This window comes from Struthio camelus, chromosome 1, assembly GCF_040807025.1.
Source record: "Struthio camelus isolate bStrCam1 chromosome 1, bStrCam1.hap1, whole genome shotgun sequence".
Lineage (NCBI taxonomy): Eukaryota > Metazoa > Chordata > Aves > Struthioniformes > Struthionidae > Struthio > Struthio camelus.
Genome location: NC_090942.1, coordinates 138,781,086 through 138,795,643, shown reverse-complemented (window position 1 = coordinate 138,795,643; position 14,558 = coordinate 138,781,086). Strand labels below are relative to the sequence as shown.

General features: G+C 44.6%; 1 protein-coding gene across 4 annotated transcripts in view; it reads left to right on the top strand.

Annotated features, from left to right (window-relative positions):
- The first annotated feature begins 476 nt into the window (after positions 1-476).
- Positions 477-14,558, top strand: part of TXLNG (taxilin gamma) — a 29,877-nt gene continuing 15,795 nt past the window's right edge. Inside the window, exons 1-3 of one of the 4 annotated variants that reach the window (XM_068919049.1) lie at positions 477-1,205; positions 1,850-2,044; positions 13,091-13,385. In XM_068919049.1, coding sequence (XP_068775150.1) covers positions 1,883-2,044; positions 13,091-13,385 — 457 coding nt within the window. In that variant the 5' untranslated portion in view covers positions 477-1,205; positions 1,850-1,882. Of the gene's footprint in view, positions 1,206-1,823; positions 2,045-2,926; positions 2,947-3,425; positions 3,991-13,090; positions 13,386-14,558 lie in introns of those variants that run through there. The other 3 variants (XM_068919059.1, XM_009669221.2, XM_068919069.1) reach the window with 3 other exon arrangements.

Sequence of the window (14,558 nt, the reverse complement as noted above, 5' to 3'; positions counted from 1 at the left end):
CAATGGAAGGCATGCATGGGAGAGAATCTGAAGCATCAACATTCAGAAGTGAGAGGAGAGGGTCCTTTTCTTCTTTTTCCAGAAACGATACTAGTATTATGGATGTTTGTAAAAGAACAAGTCTTATTTGGGGGAAAAAACTCTATACACTAATCAGGATGATACCCCCAAAATGTAAAATTTTATTACTGAAATTAGCAATTAGATAGTTCTTGCAAGTATAGATTTAGGATGTAAGGACAAAAATAATTTAAGCAGATATTGCCTCACAGAAGCTATTTTCGTCAAGGTAAATATCCACTTTACCTATTCTCTGGAGGTAATACATATTTAAAGATTTTTAGTATGATGTTTCTATTTAGTAACTACATAAAAGAACATAAAGATTTCCCTCGTGTTATGAAGGGGATAAGTTTATTTTCCTATAGAGCAGGAACATACGCATTTCTGAGGTCTATGTTTGGCATGCGTCAGTTTTACGTTAAGTCATTCTACAGTAGCCTTTTAAAAGAACAAGAACCATACGTGCTTATGAAAGTTATGGTTGGTTGAGGGACTTCACGTGTGCCTCAGCACCTTCTGTCTTTCCTTTAGCATATGTTGTCATCACGTCTTCCACAGAAGTGATCCTTAAAATCATAGCTACCTTCTTGAAAGCAGAAGCCATGTGCAGAGGACAAGGGTTTGGCTAAGGTGAGGGGACTTACAACTCTAGCACATTGCCATGTTCACAAGAACATGTGATTTAAAGTGATTTCTCCAGCTGTATTGGTCTAAAAAGATCTACAGCCCTGGTCTTGGCTACATACAGGGGGTGATTGCTGGCAAAACTTCCTTGCGCAATTCAGATTTCTGACACACGTCCTACTTTTCTCCAGGAGAAGTGGGTCACGCTCACCACAGCTACCACCACAGGACGGCAGCGCAGGAGTCACCACGTACACTCAAACCTCCGTGTCACAGCCAGGTAGCTGAGCTGGCCAGATTTTCAAAGCTGTGACAAATACCTTTCATAAGCCTTAATAGCTACACGGAAGATTAAAATAAAAGCTCGACAGAGGGAGGGGGCAAAGTTTCCTTCAATTACCGGACGTTAATAAAGCTTTACACGTGTAACCGCTCCCACACCTGCGGCCTCCTTCCCTGCCCCTCGGCCGGCAGGTCGCAGCTCCGCGGAGCCGAGCGGCGCACCGCCTCCGCCGCCAGTAAGTCGGCCGCGCCGCCTCGGCCCCCGCCGCCGCGCGGGGCAGGCGGGAGGAGGGGGGGGGTGGGAGGAGGGTGGGCAGAGAGCGCCCGCCAGTTCTAACGGCTGCCGCCCCTAACGGCCACCGCAGCCCTGTGGGGAGGGCCCGCCGCTCTCCCTCCCGCGCCACCGCGACCCCCCTCCTTCCCCCGAGCGAGGAGACTAGCAGCCCCCGCACACCCGCCGATGCCAGCGCGGCTGGAGGGCGCTAGGTCCGCGCTGAGCTCTGCTTCGCCGGCCGCGACCCGTCCCGTCCCGAGAGACGCCTTCCACCGCCACTACTACAACTCCCGGTCCCCCTCTGCGGCAGACCCGACTACCGCTCCCGGCATGCCCTGCTCCGCCTCCGGCGGAAGGGAGATGCGCAGCGCATGCTGGGGCTCGGCGGCGTGCGTCGGTTCGCAGAGCACGCTGGGAAATGTAGTCTATTTCGCCCTAGGCAAACCAAGACTGGTTCTTTCACCCTTCTAGCCGCGGGAGAGCCTGGGGGCGGTGTGGGGGGAGGGAGGGGGGCAAACCTCCCACGTGGTAGAGAATGTCGCATGGCTATTGGCTGCTTTCGGGAGAAGGGGCGGGCTCTCAGGGAGAGCTTCCGGTTTCCCTCAGTTCGGCAGCTTGTTTGGATGCTGCCGTCACATCATGGCGACGCGCGGAGCGGAGGCAGCGCGCGGAGGAGGCAGCAGCGGCAGCAGCATCAGCGCGGCGGCGGGACAGAGCCGGCGCCAGAGCGGCGAGGAGGAGGAGGTGGTGGTGGCGGCGGCGGCCCCGGCCCCGGCCCCGGCCCCGTGCAGCAGCCCTGAGGTAACGGCGGCGCGCAGTCGGGAGCGTGGGGCAGGAAGCCCCCCTCCCCCCTCCTTCGCGTTACCGGTTCGTATAGCGCCTCGCTCCCCTCCGCCCCGTCCGCCGTGCGGCCTCCGCGCCCCGGAGCCGGCCGCTCCAGCCTGGGAGCCGGGGGAGGCCGTGCCGCCGCCTTCGGCGGCCTGCGCGGGAGAGAGGCGGCTGCGCCCCGCTTTCCTCCGCACGCCGGAGGGGACGCGAGGCGCGGGGGGAGGGGGGGAGGTGCAGCGTCGCCCCGGGGGGCGCCGCCGCCCTCGGCCGCGGGGCGGTATCGGGGGGGGGGGGAGGCGGAGTTTCTCCCCGAGGGAGGGGGAGGGCGCCGGGTGCCGGCGGCGACCGGGGGCTGGCGGCCCGCCGGCGGGGGAGGGGCGGTGCCGGCGCCGCCGCGCGCGCGGAGGGCCGTTGGGGGCGGGCGCGGCACGTGGCGGCCCCGCCGCGCGCGCGGAGGGCCGTTGGGGCTGCCGGGGCCCGCGTGCTGGCGGCCCGCGGCGGCGGTGGCCCCGGGCGGTCCGGCGGGGGGGTCCCGGAGGTGCCCCCGGACACTTTGCGCTCGGCGGGGCGGGTGGCGTCGCTGGAGTAGGAGCGGCTCCTCAGGAGTCGCCTCTTGCCTGCGGCGTGGTGGTGGTGATGGGGGGGGGGGGGGGAATGTTACCTACCCTGAGAAATAGGCAAAGCTGGTCTCGGGGGTTTTTGGTGTGTGGGCTGTTTGGTTGTTTTTTTTTTTTAAACTCCTCACCGAAACGGCACTTAAAAAATTAACGGACTCTTCGCGCCCTCAGTGAATTTACAGTAATTCTTGTTTGCACTTCAGTGTAGGGAAGGCCGGATGCTTCATCTGCGCACTCGGGCAGCGAAGTCGTAAAAATGTAATTCGTTTGTCATGTTTGATATCACCTGTGCAATATTTTGTGCGATGAAGCTTTTGGTAATCTCCTCCCCTGTTTTATTTCAATATCTCATCCTGTGTCCATACATGAATTGGAGTGTTTCTTGTGGTAATTTTTTTCAATGCTATAAAGGAGAGCTGACATCCTAGAAATTGTATCTTTGTTTATTCTGGATGTTGGAGAAATATTTAGGAGGCTGTGGAACTGATTTTCTTCAATGAGAACACATCTCTTCTCCTGTGTGTTTTAGGAAATTCTTTAGTAGGAAGTGGCTTGTGAGTAACTTCAGTGTCCATTATGAAGCAGGTTTTTTTCCAAAAAATCAGAGTTACCATATTTTTAACATACAACGAAATAGAATTTAATAATAAAAAAGCTTGAAAAGTACCAGGGAGTATTGGACAAATTATAGGTTTTTTTGTTTTTTTGAATTAAAACAGTTTTTTATCTTTTGGTGCACAGAAGCTTCTTCATATTAGGTTACTTATGACCTGTTTATATTGGGAGTTCAGAACTTGTCTACCCTGTTTTTTTCCAGAAACATTCTGTGGATGACTGGAAAACTATTAAGATTAAAGTAAAGAGGAAGTGAAACTGCACTGGGGGGAAGTGAGTCATGGTATATAAAGTATTTAATTAACACCTGTCTTGGATGCTTGCATTAAGAAGGGGCTGGTGAAATGTGAAGCACTTTGGTCTTCATATAAATGTACAGAAAGCTTCCATATAAACTTTGGGGTCTTCCAATGAAATTCTTGCGAGAATAACAGGAAGAAATTTTCTAATGTTTTAAGCTTAAACGGGGAAGAAATCTTTCAAATATATATATTTTTTCCACAGCACAGATAAGAAAAGAAAAATGATAGAAACACACACTCTGTTTTTTTTGTAATGATTTTGATTTTTCTTTTTTTTTTTTTGACGTCATGTTTGAGGTTATCTTAAAGTTATCCTTAACAGCAGGAATCGTTACAGGGCCACTCAAAGAAAGTGCAAGAAACATGGAAAGCATAACAGGAAAAAGTAAGGACCATAAATAGAGGGGACGTGGAAGTGTACATGTGTGAACCAATATCAAAGGACATATCTTGAATGTAAAGCCAACAGTATTAATAAAACCTGTCAAGGTTGGCTCTGAATTAACTTTTATAAGGATCAAATACTTACGGGTTTTCAAAAGATGTGTCATAATCTGCTTTCGGCTGTACTGGGAATCATAACTGTGCAATGCTCTGAAACTGACGATGAGTGATACTTTGAGTGCCTTAGTCGGGTATTTTGAAAGTGGGTAACTGAGTGCATAGAGCATAATTTTTTAATGTGATGACAGAGCAAGGTGAAATGTTTGTTTAAAATGACTTTCTGATCTCACAGCTAAGATTTCAGTTTAGTTAGGAAGTCACCTTGGAGGCCATCAGGCTTTTAAAAGGGTATAATTAGACTGTAGGATGATTTAGCTCAGTGAGCAGAGTATAGAGAAATATTGCTTGGAGGAATAACCTTAATGAACTAGTGGTCCCAAGCACCTGAATTCTTGTTGCAAGACCAAGGGATGAAGATACACCTGCTATAAAATTCGACCTTCAATGTTATGACATCCCAACATGCTAATTTTTATGGAAAAGTCACGAATAAAGTTACCAGCAAGAATGACCTTAAGCTCTTTTTTTTTGCATAGTATGTAAAAATGAAGTCGTCTTGAATATCTGTACTAAGGGAGAGTATATTACTTATACGTTGACAAAGCAAGTTTTTCTGTGTTAGCAAGTAAAAGCAAATCTCTGGGATGCAGAAAGGCTAAAATTTGCTAATAAACATATGCTAAAGATGACATGATATGTTTGCCACCACATTTCTATATAATTGATGAGCATAAGTAAAAAAAATATTTGTACAGTTGCACATGTGGTAGGCTTGCGAATAGTCAGCTGAACAGTGTCATTCAAATGGTCTGTCTATAGCCTAATACCAAACAAATACTTACGTATTTGCCTGTATATTCAGGCTGTCACATAGTCAGCTTTGAAAGTCAACTTTATGTAGGTTTGTTCTTTTTAAAATAGCTTCTAAGCTATTTTTTGAAAGTATTAATTCTGAAAGCTAAGGTGGTATGGGTATGTTCACAGTATAGGCCAACTGCTAATACAGGAATGTAGGAGATGCTTTTGATATATTAATGCTAAATGCTAACAAATTACCCTAAAGAAACCTAAGCATTAGGAGAAAAGTGAACTGGTGCAGTTGTTCATTATGATTTCTTGTAATAACAGAGATAGGAGATGCATTTTCAAATGTTTTGGATAGCAAGAGTATGTGTATGCATGTATGTAAAGTATATATTTTAGTACACAGCATCAATGCCATGGATAATGCATTTTTAGGTAGCACTGTATGTTAAATACTTACTATAGATTCTAGAACAAATAAACACATTTGTGATATACTTTGACGTGGTAGGGTAACTTCTGTCTAGATGGATTATCCCTATGTGGGTATTGCATGTTGTTAAAGCAGTTCTATCTGAGGTAGAATAAAGTTGCCTTAGGTTCTTGTGATCATAGACATACCTTTTATGGAACGGGCTATCTTTGTACTGTCATCTTTTAAATGTGAAGTAAGATAGAGTTGTTCTGATTTGCAGCTTTTTGATCAAAGTACAAGTTTGGATAACAGCAAATTACTGAACTAAAACTTTGAGTTGAGTAATGTTATTGGTAATGTTCCTACAGGCATCCTTAAGCTCTTTGGTCTGTAACTGTCTTAAATAGCCTGAAGATGATATGCTTATTCAGAAATGTCAATGTCTTGTAATAGCTAGATAGGTAGCAAGTGTTTTATTGTCTAACAGTTGACCTTTAAATTTTGTCAAGTAATTTTGTGATATGCTATGGTGTGGATATTATATGTGCAACGTGCTCTTTCTGACTCTTACTGAGGATCTTCTGGGTATGTAACAATGTTAGTCTGGTCTTACGTCAGATTTTAAACTGAGTGTCATTAAAGTTGGTTGGAACGTGGAAGTTGGAACCAAGCTGGAAACTGAGAAATCATGGTAGCAGCTAAAAGAGGTAGTAGTGTTTCCAATAGATGGTGGCTGGCTTGCTTTTTAAATTATTTGTATTTATTTATCGTTACTCAGTAGCGACTGAATAGGCGCTATTCTACAATGTGCTGTTGGGTGTGCTCCCTTCTGGCTGGAATGTTAAACTGAGAAGTTCACTTTACTGATTAATATGTATTCAAAAAGATAATGGTGGTAATCTAGATTGTTCTGTCTGTTGTCCCAGTAATTGGGATAATTTCAGTGCTTTTAGTATGGTTTAGTACATGATATCTTCTTAGTGTGACACTTACCATTGTTATGCTTCAGCTTGAAGATTGCAACAAATCAAATCTGAAGTTATTTGTAGTTAGAAATATAGAGTGCTTTAAGAATAAAATTAAGACTTTAGACTTCTGATTATGTTTTTTATCTGTGAAGTGACTGAAAGCTCAACACTAACGTTGGAAATACTAAATATTAATCATATGCAGGAAGTTATCTAGCTATTAATGTTTCTGGCCCCTATCAGGCAATAGCAGACTTCACAAATTGATTAAAACAAAAAATAAACACTTTCTAGTCTAGATGAAATGCATTAGGATGTTAGTATGTTTTGCTGCTACAGTCAGTCTGCAAGAGTTTATGGACTGCAGTTTGATGAAATGATCAAGGTTTTGGCTATTTCTGTATCTTATCAGGTTGTTCTAGCTACTAGTAGAACCACTAGTGTTCTAGCCTGTGGAGACCTGTTCTTAATCAGATTTAAGCAAGAAAATTGAATATCATTACAAAAAGAGTCTACTGGAGCATTGAGCTTTGGTTTTTAAGGGAGCGTGCTTGCTGTGAGTAAGCTGAGGTTTGTCCTGTCTTTGTCAGAAAACTGAAACTTAAATCAAAAGAAGGTGGAAAAGAAGTGCTGTAGTTTTTTTATTATTGCTGTATCTTCAAATGGCCTTGGAATGTCCAAGACACACTTGGGCAAATCTTGAACTTGAACTCAGTATTCTAATAGCTAGATTCTGTGTTCCCTATGTGTTAGGCTTTAGAGAATGGATCTGACAAAACTGTGAAAGTCCCTGGTTTTGTGAGGGTGTGACCAAGGACAGAGAAGGCTACTAGAGTTGAGGAGTGATTACTGGCAGTAAAGAATTGGACTGACTCCTGATTTGACTTCTCTGAAAAGCTCTGCTGAATTAATGAGGCTGTTCTTCACTCAGTAAAACTTCTAGATACTCTAGAATACACACATTAATTGCCAGTTCTGAACTGACAAATGTTTAGACTACTGTCACAGCTTGCCAGGGGAGTGGGCACGTCACAGCTTACCAGACAAATGTACACCCCTGCAAATATCTGTTCTCTTTTTTTTTTTCCTCTGGATACAGTAGGACTGTCATAGCTGAGAATAGTTAATGAAAATCTTTGGGTTGTCTAGACACAATGCTGTACCTCTCATGAAATGCAGATTTTGACTGACAGTGTTTCAGAACCTCAGAAGTCAATGTTAACTATGTACCTGTGTTTAGAATAGGATATGGTTGGTTTAGTTTCTTGTACTCGGGCTGTGATTAAATTGACCTTTTGGGTGACTGTCTTGCCTTGGCTTCTTCCCATCCATCTTAGTAGCTCCCTCTGTTTGGCAGAATTGTCTATTTCTATGTACTGAATGGGGTTGAGGTACTGATTTGGCTGTAAACTTTTGTTATAACAAGTTGCACAAATGTTATTGCTAGCCTGATGGATGACTAGTATGGAAAAGGAGAATGAGCAAAGAAAGCAAGAGAACTGTCTGGACGCTGTTGCTGTTGAATGTGTAACCACATGTGAGGCCTTCAGCTATTTACTGGAGTTCCTAGTGATTTTGTTCTTTTTTCAGAAAGCAAATCTTGAATCTGTTTATGGATTTTTAGAGAGTCTGAAAATACTATCTCAAAACAGAAACTTTGAGATAAGGGCATACTTTCCCTACCCAGGCCTCCTTATATCAGAAATTCACGTTCTATATAATGGAAAAATGGCAAATTTGAGCAGCTGTGTTGGTGCTGTAGTTCTACCTTGGTATCATATTGTGTGTAGACACCTTTTTCTTTTATTTTCTTTTTTTTCCTCCAGCAGTTTTCCTATGCCTGTCTGTGGGACTCTCCTCCTGCCTTGTTAATTTAACTTGAGCCACAGAGTATCTTCAGCTTCTCTATGAATCATATTCCAAAATATGCTTTATGGGGGCAGTAAGTTAATGGCATGCTAAAAGTTACACTTGCTTAGTAGTATATTCTAGAGAAGATCAGTGCCATGGGTTCAGCCATTGGTACATGTAGAAGGTAGACTGAAATATACAGTTTTCACATCCCTTGGCTGTTCTAGGGAGAGGCTCTTGTTTGCTTAGCTGACCCTAAATTTGGATTAGTAATTTTTTCCCATTCCCCCAGGAAGCCCAGCAGTTTAAGACAAGTAAAAATGTCCATTTTACAGCTGTAATGAAAAGTCAACTATTTGAAGTTAGGATGGTGGTTATTTGTTACAGCAGTTCTATTACTGCATTACTGTTACAGGCATTTGACAAATGGATTGGAGAAGGATAATATTTCAGTGCACTTATACTTGTCCGTAAGTGCAAGTATATCATTTAGACACTTCTAAAGACCAGTGCAAAGTGAAAATCTTCCTTAATAAAATGAATGTGCAGTTACCAAGCTTATTGTCCTACCTGATAGATATTGTATGAATTCCATCCTGTCAAGAATGAGACTGCCCTGAGATAAGATCTGAAGCAGAGGATTTACTTTCGGTATAGAGAAGAATGAAACAGTTGTGAATATTTTTTACAGTGTTAGTACACTTTTATCTCACCATCTCAAATAACTTTCTTCTAGGCATGCTGAAGAAATTGGGAGTTGAACTCTTTCTCACAGAACACAGAATGGTTGAGGTTGGAAGGGATCTCTGGAGATCATCTAGTCCAACCTCCCTGATCAAGCAGGGACTTCTAGAGCATATTGCCCAGGATCGCGTCCAGGCGGGTTTTGAATATCTCCAGAGAAGAAGACTCCACTACCTCTCTGGCAACCTGTTCCAGTGCTCTGTCATCCTCATTTTTTCCTCATGTTCAGATGGAACTTCCTGTGGTTCAGTTTGTGCCCGTTGCCTCTTGTCCTGTTGCTGGGCACCACGGAGAAGAGACTGGCCTCATCCTCTTGACACCCCCCCCTTTCAGATACTTGTACACATTGATGAGATCGCCTCTCAGTCTTCTCTTCTCCAGGCTCAGCAGGCCCAGCTCTCACAGCCTTTCTTCAGAGGAGAGGTGCTCCAGTCCCCTCATCATCTTTGTAGCCCTCTGCTGGCCTCTCTGCAGTAGTGCCATGTCTCTCTTGTAGTGGGGAGCCCAGAACTGGACACAGTACTGCAGGTGAGGCCTCCCCAGGGCTGAGGAGAGGGGCAGGATCACCTCCCTCCACCTGCTGGCAACACTCTGCCTCATGCACCCCAGGATCCCCTTGGCCTCCTTGGCCACAAGGGCACACTGCTGGCTCATGCTGAACTTGTCCACCAGCACTCCCAGGTCCTTCTCGGCAGAGCCGCTTTCCAGCAGGTCAACCCCCAGCCTGTCCTGGTGCCTGGGGTTATTCCTCCCGAGGTGCAGGACCCTGCACTTGCCTTTGTGGAACTTCCTGAGGTTCCTCTCCGCCTAACTCTCCAGCCTGTCCAGGTCCCTCTGAACGGCAGCACAGCCCTCTGGTGTGTCAGCCACTCCTCCTAGTTTAGTATCATCAGCAAACTTGCTGAGGGTGCACTCTGTCCCTTCCTCCAGGTCACTGATGAATACATTGAACCAGACTGGACCCAGGACTGACCCCGGGGGATACCGCTTGCTACAGGCCCCCCACTGGACTCTGCACCACTGATCGCAGCCCTCTGCGCTCGGCCATCCAGCCAGTTCTCAATCCACCTCACCGTCCACTCATCTAGCCCACACTTCCTGAGCTTACCTAGGAGGATGTGAGGGGAGACAGTGTCAAAAGCCTTGCTGAAGACATCACTGCTCTGCCCTCCTCTACCCAGACAGTCATTCAGAGAAGGCTGTCAGGTTGGTCAAGCATGATTTGTCTTTGGTGAATCCATGCTGACTACTCCTGATCACCTTCTTGTCCTCCACATGCTTGGTGAGGACCTCCAGGAGGAGCTGTTCCATCACCTTTGCAGGGATGGAGGTGAGGCTGACAGGCCTGGAGTTTCCTGGCTCCTCCTTCTTGCCCTTTTGGAAGACTGGGGTGACATTGGCTTTCTTCCAGTCCTCAGGCACCTCTCCTGATCTCCAGGACCTTTCCAAGATGATGGAGAGTGGCCTAGCGATAACATCCACCAGCTCCCTCAGCACTCGTGGGTGCATCCCATCGGGGCCCATGGATTTATGGATGTCAAGTTTGGACAAATGATCTCTAACCCGATCCTCCTCAACCAAGGGAGAGTCTTCCTTTCTCCAGACTTCCTCTCTTGTCCCCAGGGTCTGGAATTCCTCAGGACTGGCCTTAGCAGTGAAGACGGAAGCAAAGAAGGCATTCAATAACTCTGCCTTCTCTGTATCCTTCGTCACCAGGGCACCCGCCCCATTCAGCAGCGGGCCTACGTTTTCCCTAGTCTTCCTTTTGCTATTGATGTATTGGAAGAACCCCTTCTTGTTGTCCTTGACATCCCTTGCCAGATTTAATTCCAAAGGGGCCTTAGCCTTCCTTGTCGCATCCCTGCCTACTCTGACAATGTCCCTGTATTCCTGCCCAGTGGCCTGTCCCCTTTTCCACATTCTGTGTACTTCCTTCTTCTGCTGGAGTTTTGCCAGGAGTTCCTTGCTCCTCCATGCAGGTCTCCTGCCCGCTTTGCTGGACTTCTTCCTCAGAGGGATGCACCGATCTTGAGCCCCACAACAGTGTCGCCCATGTTAGCCTGCCTTTTAATCCTTACCCATAGGCTCTCAACTTGCTCTTCATCCACCCCGAGGCAGAGCTCCACACATTCTAGTTGCTCCTTCACATAAAGGGCAGCTCCACCACCTCGCCTTCCTGGCCTGTCTATCCTGAAAAGCACGTAGCCATCCATGAGAGCATCCCAGTCATGTGAGCTATCCCACCATGTCTCTGTAACCTCAATGAGATCATGGCCCTGCGACTGCACACAGATCTCTAACTCTTCCTGCTTATTCCCCATGCTGCGCGCAGTGGTGTTCAGGCATTTCAGAGAGCCAATCAAGCTTCCCAGGAGAGGTGCAAGAGGATCCTCCATAGCTGTGTTCCATGCTGTCACCCCTGGCTGCATGCACCCGCTGGAGGCATCCTGACTCGAGTGGTGTTTTACTGATTACTGTGTCACTGTACCGTTCCCCTTCCCCCATCTTTCCTAGTTTAAAGCCCTCCTTACCAGGCTGCCCGAAGTACATTGTTCTCATTGTTCTCACATTGCACTGTTAACTGTGTTCCTTTGAGCCCTATTAGATAAACCCTTTTGAAGAGGAAAGGGGTCCATCTGTATAGAATATACAGCCCAGTGCAAATTCTTAGTTTTAAGTATGAGCATACTTTTGAGATTAAAATACAAAATAATCTGAAGTTAAATTGTGCTTAAACAGCATAGGTCTGCATATAAACAAGCCCCATTTCTGTAATTAATCCTGTGAAAGTTAGCTTGTTCTGAGTTAACATTAGTTCTTACAGTATTACAGTATTATATCTCCTATCTTATTTTTTTACATTAAATTGCTATGTTTCTTTGGAATGATGCATTGCCATTGCTTTTTTTTTTTAAATGAGATACTTTGTTTACTGCAAGTAAATCCATGAGAATGATGGAACCAAAGACTTGGCAGTAAAGCAAGTTCATTTCTGTTTTTCATAATGCAGCTATGTATGCTTGTTGTAGTGGCAGGATGTAGGTGGACAAAACAAAAAAAAAAAAACCACCCAGCCATCCCAAGAATTATCCTGAGTCCCAACCCCTACAGCACAAAGAAAGAAAGATGAGAAAAACACCACAAACGAACTTGTAATATTTCCAGTTGATGTGAAGTCTAGAAATTGGGAGACCATTGGTGGTGCTTAGTAAACTATATGGTGGCATCAGCATGTGTCCAGAATTTGGAGGTATTGCAGTAGCATTAAAACACCTAGTGATGGGTAACCTTTTGGTTAAATGATTAAACATTTTGGAGTTTAAGAACTGTTTCAAGAAAGTTCTCTTTAATTGGACAGAAATAACGTATTGTTAAAAAGTGCAGGTAATAAGACTAAATCTAAAGCCAGTATTCACTTTTTTGTGATGATTTCTGAGAAGTGAGTTGTAATATTGATAAAGAGAATCAAAGCATATCACTTTTAATTCTTGTTAATCAGGTTTTCTCCACTCATTAGTGGAAAATCATGTTTGACATTGAAATGATTTATTATTTTAACTCTTGCAGTTTGTATGCTATTGATATAATGTATTTCTACAGACTTCTCTGGATTTCCTAGCAGATTAAGTGTTAAAGCTTTTGCTGGATGTCTCAAGCTATTTTAAATCTGATATTTTTCACTTTTCTGAAACTAGTATGCAGTAAAGTTGGTATATTTTTAATAAGTGTCCAATTTCTAGACCATTTTTTCAAATACAGTATGCAAGCTAGTTATAGCTACGCTGAGTTTAAGATGCTCTATACTTGGTGTTAATTTCTGTAATATTCTTTGGTCTGTGAAGCAGAAATGTTTTCATTTAAAACTACTTTAACAGCTGAAAGGATACTCAAATAGTTTTCAAGCTTTTTTTTCTCCATGTGAACTTTTATTTCTAGAGTACAAATATTTTGCAATGACAAGATGTTGAAATTATTTCATAACATAAGTTAATCTTTTGGGCTGTTCTGTGCTGGTTCCTTCATTGCTCTTCAGGCTTATTCTTTTTATAGTTACTTTGGTTGCTTTTTATATACCTCTCTTGACAACAGTGGGTACATCCACTTGGATAAACAGTGGATCTTAATCTTATTTGTCCATATGGATGTTTTCATTTTAATACAGTCTCTTGACTGCTCAATTCTTCCTTTTCATTACCCAGCTGATTATTGGTGCAATGGAAGAAGCTGGATCTCAGGAGATGGGAATGAATACCCAGAGTCAGCTGGTGCACAGCAAGTGGAATGAATTATCTGGTACAGCATTGCAGCATACACAGTCCAACTGTGATGGTATGGAAGAAGCTGAGTATATTGCAAAGAATAGAAGGCTCCTGGGATCCGCATGCTGCTCTCAGGAATCCCGTGAGGAGACTCCTGGGAGGGAGGAAGCCCGTACTGATCCACCTGATGGCCAACAAGATCCAGAGAGTGAAAAACACAAAGAGAAAACTTTAGGTATGTTTTCTTTGGTATTTTGATTTTAAATTATTTTAGTTTCGAAGATTAGTTTCAAAGAGCTTTAATGTTTTCATATAGTGGTTAAATTTTTTGTCTAGGTCTTCATCTCAAATTCACTTTGTAGCCAGACTTTGCCATCTTTAACAGGATATTCTGAGAAAATTTGTACTTTTACTGAAAGAACAGTTCCTAATGTAAGAGCCCTTCTGTTGGTAGTGTTATTTTATTACAACTTTAAAGATTAATGTTATTGCTAATTGGCCTCTTTAACTTTGTTTACTCTCGGTGAAGAAGAATCATGTTAGGGAACACTTAATGAAACTGGACATACACAAGTCCTTGGCCCTGATAAGATGCACCCATGAGTGCTGAGGGAGCTGGCCAATGCCATTGCAAGCCACTCTTGTAGCAAACCTTGTAGCAAAGGTTGTAGCAATTGGGAGAGGTCCTGGAAAAGAGAGGAGAGGACTGGAAGAGAGCAAATGTCCCCCCTCTCTTCAAGAAGGAGAATTTGGGGAAGTACAGGCTGGTCAGCCTCATCCCAATCCCTGGGAAGGTGATGGAGCAACTAATCGTGGAAACAATTTCCAGACACATGAAGGACGAGAAGGTAAAGGAAAGGTGTCAAGAGGATGGGGCCAGACTCTTCTCCGTGGTGCCCAGCAATAGGGTGAGAGGCAACAGGCACAAACTGAAACACAGGAAGTTCTGTCTGAACGTGAGGAAAAACTTCTTGTCTGTGAGGGTGACAGAGCACTGGAACAGGTTGCACAGCAAAGTTGTGGAGTCTCCTTTCCTGGAGATATTCAAAACCTGTCTCAACACAGTCCTGGGTAATGTGCTCTAGGTGACTCTGCTTGAGCACGGGGATTAGACTAATCTTTTCCAGAGGTCCCTTCCAACATCAGCCATTCTGTGACTGGGACTTGTCAGCCTGGATTTACAAAGGGAAATCATGCTGAACCAACCTGATAGCCTTCCATGATGAGATGACTGGCTTAGTGGATGAGGGGAGAACGGTGAATGTCGTTTATCTCAACTTTAGTAAGGCTTTTAGCGCTATCCTGTAACATCCTTGTAGATAAGCTGATGAAGTATAGGCTAGGTAAGTAGACAGTAAGGTGGATTAAAAACTGGCTGAACTGTTGGGCTCAGAGGGTTGTGATCAGC